Source organism: Cibotium barometz, chromosome 2 (assembly GCF_041138505.1).
Source record: "Cibotium barometz isolate CiBa-2024 chromosome 2, ASM4113850v1, whole genome shotgun sequence".
Classification (NCBI taxonomy): Eukaryota; Viridiplantae; Streptophyta; class Polypodiopsida; order Cyatheales; family Cibotiaceae; genus Cibotium; species Cibotium barometz.
Window position 1 is genome coordinate 18494150 of NC_141047.1, and position 7060 is coordinate 18501209.

General features: G+C 40.6%; 1 protein-coding gene across 1 annotated transcript; it reads right to left on the reverse strand.

Annotated features, from left to right (window-relative positions):
• Nucleotides 1-462: 462 nt before the first annotated feature.
• Nucleotides 463-2923, reverse strand: LOC147640753 (uncharacterized). The gene is made up of 4 exons (XM_086810948.1): nt 2721-2923; nt 2282-2339; nt 1794-2085; nt 463-1697 (listed from the first exon to the last, which is right to left on the reverse strand). The coding sequence occupies exons 1-4, from the start codon at nt 2921-2923 to the stop codon at nt 463-465; spliced, it is 1788 nt and encodes a 595-aa protein (XP_086667074.1).
• Between the last annotated feature and the right edge of the window lie 4137 nt (nt 2924-7060).

The window sequence follows — 7060 nt, forward strand, 5'->3', positions numbered from 1 at the left end:
CCCACCCAGCATCAATCCTTCTTTGTACACACTGATTCCACCTATGATTTGTCGGGACATCAACTCCAGATACTTGAATGACTGCACCATCTCAATTTGCTGTCCATTATACAGAATGCATGGATATTTGGTAGGCTGAATTGTTTTCACTACCATCATTTTAGTTTTGGTGACATTGACTGCTAGGCCACTTTCCTTACAAAACTTATGGAGCATGTGCATCATCCGCTGCATGTTTTCTGCTGTGTATGAAAAAAATACTACATCATCTGCATATAGTAGCAGTAATATAGTGTATCCAAAAATTTGAGGGTTATCTTTCAGTTCAGCAGGCTCTGTTTTCCTGACCAACTCTTCCAATCTATCAATACATAGGCCAAACAAAGTTGGTGACAGAGGGCAGCCCTGTTTGACACCCATATTGCTGTAAAAAGAGGTTGACATTCCATTTGTGCCTTTGAGTTAATAGACCACCTTCTCATAGAGTTTATAGATTGCCACCCTTAGGTCATTTGGCACCCCTAAGTGCACCATTCTCTCCCATAGGCTGTTCCTTAGCACGGTGTCAAATGCTTTCTTAAAATCAACAAAGAAACAAAGGAGGGGTTTTCCTTGTAAACGGCTCTCCTCCATCAGAACCCATATTGTGACCAAGTGATCTACTGTGTTATGGTCTCTTCGGAACCCGGCTTGTCCAATGGCTCTCTTCTCATTCATTTCTGCCCATAAACTAAGTTTGCTCTCAACAATTGTACTAAATAGCTTGGCCATAGTGGATCCAACCATAATGGTTCTGTAGTTGGTGAGTTGGTTCTTATCTCCCCCTTTATAGATAGGCTTTATCCAATTCTCTTGCCATTCTGGTGGGAAACTGTTGACAATTGCATCATTCAATAGAAGAGCAACACATTCTCTTGTATACTCTTTTGTCCACTTGACTAGCTCAGCCTTGAGGTGTAATGTGTCAGCGGCCTTCCCATTAGCCATTTTCTTCCAGCCTTCATTCAGAGCCTCTAGTGAGAAAAAATCTGGGCTATTAAGGTGGACTGCATTTGTGACCATAGGTGGGGCATGTGGGTGCATATATAATTGCTTGACATACTTGAGCATTTCTTCCTCGATGAAGTCTCCCATGATATCCTTTGCTTTCCCTTTGGTGCCCCTCCATGCACCTCTTGGATTTTTGGCAAATTCAATGGCATCTTGCCACTCTTTTTCTAGAATGTATGCCCTCTTTTTCTTTCGGGTGAGTGTATGGAAGTGCTTTTCTGCTTCCCTGCGTGCGTCACTATTCTGCAGATTTTTTATCCTCAACCTAGCTTCTTTGCATTCATCATCGAACCATTTATTTTGTGGCAGCCCCTTGGTGCATTTCTTCTTACTCTTTTTTTGTCCTAATAATGTATGTGCCACCGATAGTAGAGCTCCTTGTACCTCAGTCCAGCTCAGCCTGTGTATTCCTCTTAGTGATGCATCAATATTTTCAGCATATTGCTCCCTCTTGTTACTGTTAATACAAAAAGACCAACCTACTGTAGTAGGTGTTTGCATTTTTGTCATGTATGGGATATTCACCTTGAGGTACAGGGGAGCATGATCCGATTCTGGGTACTTAGGGCCAATCACATACTCAGCTATGAGATGTACCGCATCTACAGAGATGAAAGCATAGTCTATCACGCTAGACCCTCCACTAGCTGGAAAACATGTCGGTACCTTTGTGTGTGGGAAGAGGCATGTACCATTCATTACTAACATACGGAGGCTGTTTACCATAGTAGTCATTGCCTTACCATGTGCATTTATCTCCTTGTCATCTGAGTATCGGCGCCATTTTGGGTCTATATCAATTTCCTCCTCTTTGTTGTATTCATGGCCTGTAGGGGATTGATATTGCATCTCACCAATGCGTGCATTCATGTCACCAACAATCATCACTCTCCCTTTTGAATTGAACTCCACCACATCTAGGCATAGATCACCAAATGGGTCCGAAGGGTCTATCCCATACCATGAGTAGTATGGAGACTCCCAGTGTGGGATGTTGCATCCAGCAATATACAATGGCAAATGATCTCCTTTCACCTTTATCCAGATAAACCGCTTGTATGGGTCATCTTTGCATATACTAATTATGTCTTGTAAGCATTCCTTTATATAAGCATGCAATCCCTCCCTGCCCTCGTGTACCAGCATGTGTTTGCCATATAGAATGCACTATATATCCATGCATCTCAAGAATCTTGCGTGTGTCCCTCTCCCATGTCTCTGCTAGGAATACAATGTCTGCATCTTCCAATACATCATTGAGGCCTGCCCCTTTGTGCCAAGGGAAACCTCTGCAATTCCAAAACATCACTTTGAGAGGTCTTCGGGTCCCATGGACAGCGAGTCCCTAGAGGGTGTTACCTGATTCTTTTGCTTCTTGTCTTGTCTTACGTGCCTCATAAGACTCACGTCTCTCTTTTTGTTGTTTGGGTGTTCTATCCTCAGTGACAAAGTAAGGTGTCCCCCTTAGATATACCCTGCTGCTGTCTAATATGATGGCTCTTTTCTTCATGTCCATCATTGTGCACACAATCGCACGATGATGGCCTTTGTCTTCCGTCTTCTTTCCAACCCGATGGGCCCCAAAAACAGCCACATCTGACATTGCAAAGCGTTCCACAAAAAATTCTGTAACGTTCTTTGCTAGGGACAGTGGGGATTCAGTTTCCTACTCAGAGATTCCATGTATCACTATGTTTTGTGCTCTTTTTTTCCGCTCCCAGTGCTCATTTGCATTAGGGCCTTCCTCAGCAGGGGTGCTTCTCTTGATAGTATTCAGTATGCCTTCATCACTGTTCTTGACTGCATCAACCCAGCTAGCTGTACTTGTATTTGGTGTTTGCATGCTGTTGTGTTCCCTCTTCTCATCGACCATTTGCTGTAATTACTGAATTTTTTGTGCTTGTGCTGTTACAGTTTGACTGAGATTTGCATTCTTGTGTTCAAGTTCTTGACATTTGAGTGCTAAATTGGTAAGCTCATTTTGCTACTGAGATAGTGTTGCTTGGATGGACATGAGAAATGTCCACAGACTTCCTTGCGATGGCATAAATGGAGCTGCATTCTCATCTAGCATTATCGGGACCATTTCCATAGGCATTTGCATAGGCATTGACATATGCATTGGCATCAAAGGTTGTCCTGTGGGCATTGCCCCTGGCAATTTTTGCATCTCACTGTGTGCTTTTCCTTGCATTGGCTTTGGCATTGTGTCAGCGCTGGTCATTTCCTTGATTTTCGAAGAAAGACCACTACGCAATATCCTTCTGTTCAAAGCTAGGGACGCCAGCCTGGTTGCTGTCTTCGACAACCCTGCTGGGGTATTATCCCCCTTTTGAAAAGGCCAAAATGACTAGGAAAGTCGATTCGTGGGTGAAGGTGAAAGGAAAAGTCAACTCTGGCAGCGCAAGCACAGCGCGAGCAGGCCAGCAAAGTGCGAGCACAGCAGCGCCAAGCGCAACACAGCATGGGTATGCAGCGCAAGCAGGGCAGCTCAGGCAGGTGGGTACGAATAGGCGCAGCACAGTGCGTACAGGGCAGCGCGCCAGGTGCAGCACAGCCAGGGTTGCAGCGCGAGCAGGGTAGCACGAGCAGATGGATACGAATAGAGAGAGACCACCAGCGCGTAGCGCGAGCAGGGAGGGGGGGCTTGCATGACGTCACACCATGGGGGGGGGAGAGAGAGAGAGAGAGAGAGAGAGAGAGAGAGAGAGAGAGAGAGAGAGAGAGAGAGAGAGAGAGAGTTGTGAAGTGTATCATGAGAGAGAGAGAGAGAGGGGGAGAAAGAGAGAGAGGCGTGACAGATAGAGAGAGAGGGAACATTAGATGACATTTTTAATAGTTTTGAGTTCCTAAAGAGAGAAAAATAATGTTAGTATTGTTTTATATTTTAAGAAAATAGAGGGAGAAAAGGGAATTTATTAGGGATTATGTAAATTTTAAGAGAAAAAAAAAGAACTCCTCATCTACACACCTATCATGGTAGGGACACACAGAGAGAGAGAGAGAGAGAGAGAGAGAGAGAGAGACAGAGAGACAGAGAGAGTTGTGAAGTGTATCGAGAGAGAAAGAGAGAGAGAGAGAGTTCTGAACTGTATCATGAGAGAGAGAGAGGGGGGAGGAAGAGAGAGAGAGAGAGAGAGAGAGAGAGAGAGAGAGAGAGAGAGAGAGAGAGATGTGAAGTGTATCGAGAGAGTGAGAGAGTTGTGAACTGTATCATGAGAGAGAGAGAGGGGGGAGGAAGAGAGAGAGAGATATATTCATTTTTACGAGTCACGATATCATGAAATTAAACTTAAAGACAATATGATGTAAACTTTGATCCATGAAATACTCATGCCGCGTTACCAACCAAGTATCGCATGGATCACACACAATAAAAATAATACAAGCCGTATCAAGCAAATTTACGACATTTTTCCGACCTCGTTAAACGATCAAATGCCGCAATATGCAAAAAACAATATATGCACTAGCGGACGACACCAACTTGCCGCGTTAACGAGACAAAATGTTGCCCGAATCTATGGGAATACGAATAGGATACGGACATACACTGGCCGCGTTATTGACCATATGCCCGCATTTGACAAAGGGAAGGGAAGGGAAGGTGACATCGCCATAACGATACTATGCTTGCCGCGTTATCGACTAGTACCACTACGGCGTGCCATACTTACCATAGGACACAAACCAGCCGTGTTACCGACTATGTGCCCCACGATAAGCACCATTCCAAAGAATGGCCTTACACACACACCCCTCGTGTGGCGAACCACCCATATCCTGCCGCGCATTGCCCATGGGCAGCTGCCCGCACGAACACACACACCCACACAAACACACACACCCACAACTGTCATTACCTATGTATACTGTCAGCAATGAACTCCCAAAGGCCCCCTGGGCCCATATATATACAAAAATGTAGCCCACCGGGCTAAATGACAACCCCGGCGGGCCCGCTGGGGTTTTAATATTCCCGACGGGACCGCCGGGCAATGTAAAAATCCCGACGAGATTTTAGCCGATTACCAGGGAACCTCCCACCGACTTTTTTGGGAACATGTTAACATGTTAATAACATATTAGCACATGTTATTAACAAAAAAAAATTATGATCACGTGAATATAAAATCATTGATACTCACATAAGATGAAGAGTTGACTGAGTACAAGGTTTATTAGTTAAAAATTATGAGATATTACTAAAAAAATTGAGATATTTTAGAATAATGATACATTTTTGACACCTTGGTAAAGGAGAGGGAGACTCTTGAGGTAAGCGCCTTTTTCACATGTGTGGAAGGGTTTTTAATTTAAAAAATTTATGATATTTTTATATTCTCCTCTCTCTTGGATCAAACAAAATCAAAAAGGGAGCCAAACTGATCCAAATCTTGTCCAAATTGAGTCAAACTGAACCTGGAAAATTCTAGAACCCGATTGGACTTGGTTAGTGGCCTCCCTCACCTATAAATAGACCCTTAGTCTTTTGAAAAAAAAATCTGTGAACTATACCAAGCCAGTATTACATTAAAATAATCATATTTTCTATTATCCCTTAAAAATCCTCTACTTTTGGAGAGATTGGAGCTTCTCTCTCTCTTCAACAACTCTTGGAGCTTTCTTCTCAACTCACTAAACCAATTGATTGGTTGGGGGCTTCACTTCTAGATAAAGAAGCAAGCCAAACCTAGAGGTAAGAAGGAATTTCATGGTTTTTGTTAATATTCTCAAATGATTTCACTTCTCAACCTCTCTCAAGCTTGAGAAGTTTCTAATTAGTTGTTTTTAATGCAAATCAAGCTTTCTCTAAGAAATTTAATGATTAATCACAAAAAAGTTAATCTTTATGCTTATTTTGAATGCTTTTTATGTATATCTCTCTCTCCCAAAAGAATAGTCATTTCTATGGCTAATTCTTTAGAAAAAGAATGCTTCTCATTGATAAATTCTTAATTCAAATCCAAACTCTAAGCTTGTTAAGCTAGAGGTTAAGAAAATAGTATTTTTATGCTTTTATGTTAATAAAATTATGGTAAATTTATGATTTAATTCCATAATTTGGATTTACGTTTAAGGATAGTTCTTCTATCATAATTGTATTACAAAGTCTTATTCTTTTCTAGAAAAATTAAAATTTATCTGTAATAACAGCGAAGCTATGGTAAATTTTTTAGAAATTAACACATATCTTATTTTTATGCATAATGCTAAAAGAGGACTCCCTACCATATTCTAGGATTGGACATCCTATGCAAAAAGAATGATTTTCATCATATTCATGAGAAATAATGTTTTTGTAATTATGCATAATTAATTGATTATGAGAAAAGAGTAAATTTTGGTAAATTTATTTTTATGCAAAAAGAGGAATTCGCGTGATATTTGAGAATCAAGTATTTAAATGGTAAAAGAGGAATCTTTGGTAAATTTATTTTTATGCAAAAAGAGGAATTCCCATGATAATTGAGATCCAAGTAATTAAATGAAAAAAGAGGAATTTTTGGTAAATTTATTTTATGCAAAAAGAGGAATTCCCATGATAATTGAGATCCAAGAAATTAAATGGTAAAAGAGGAATTTTTGGCATAATTCAAATTATGAATATTTAAACAAAAGTGAAATTTTGAGCATTATTAATTTTATTGGGAAATATGAGTAGAATTGATTTTTGTAAATCCCATGAATCTTTTACTCAAAAAGAAGAATATTGAATATATTTCACTTGAGAAATTTGAGAAAGAATATGAAAATATCCATCAAGAAAAAGTACCGTTAACTAGGCCAAGCAATTGGCAGAAACTTAGAAAAGTCCCATCGGTATCGAAAGTAGAAAACAGTACTAAAAGTGGATGTGACAAGATGTGATATAGAGACGAATGAATGTAAATGAATGTGAAGGGATGTAAATGGATGCGATGTGATTAGATGAGATGTGAATGTGATAAGAGGAGATGTAAACGTGATGTGATAAGATGTGAATGCAATGTGATAAGATGTGAGTGGA

Excerpts from the sequence above, each read along its gene's own strand:
- LOC147640753 (XM_086810948.1), bottom strand. The coding sequence starts at position 2,923 with ATGGTCGATGAGAAGAGGGAACACAACAGCATGCAAACACCAAATACA. Across the intron at positions 2,340-2,720 it reads GTGATACATGGAATCTCTGA|AGGTTTCCCTTGGCACAAAG; the intron begins GTAGGAAACTGA and ends TTGGAATTGCAG. Across the intron at positions 2,086-2,281 it reads TATTGGAAGATGCAGACATT|GTGAAAGGAGATCATTTGCC; the intron begins GTATTCCTAGCA and ends ATCTGGATAAAG.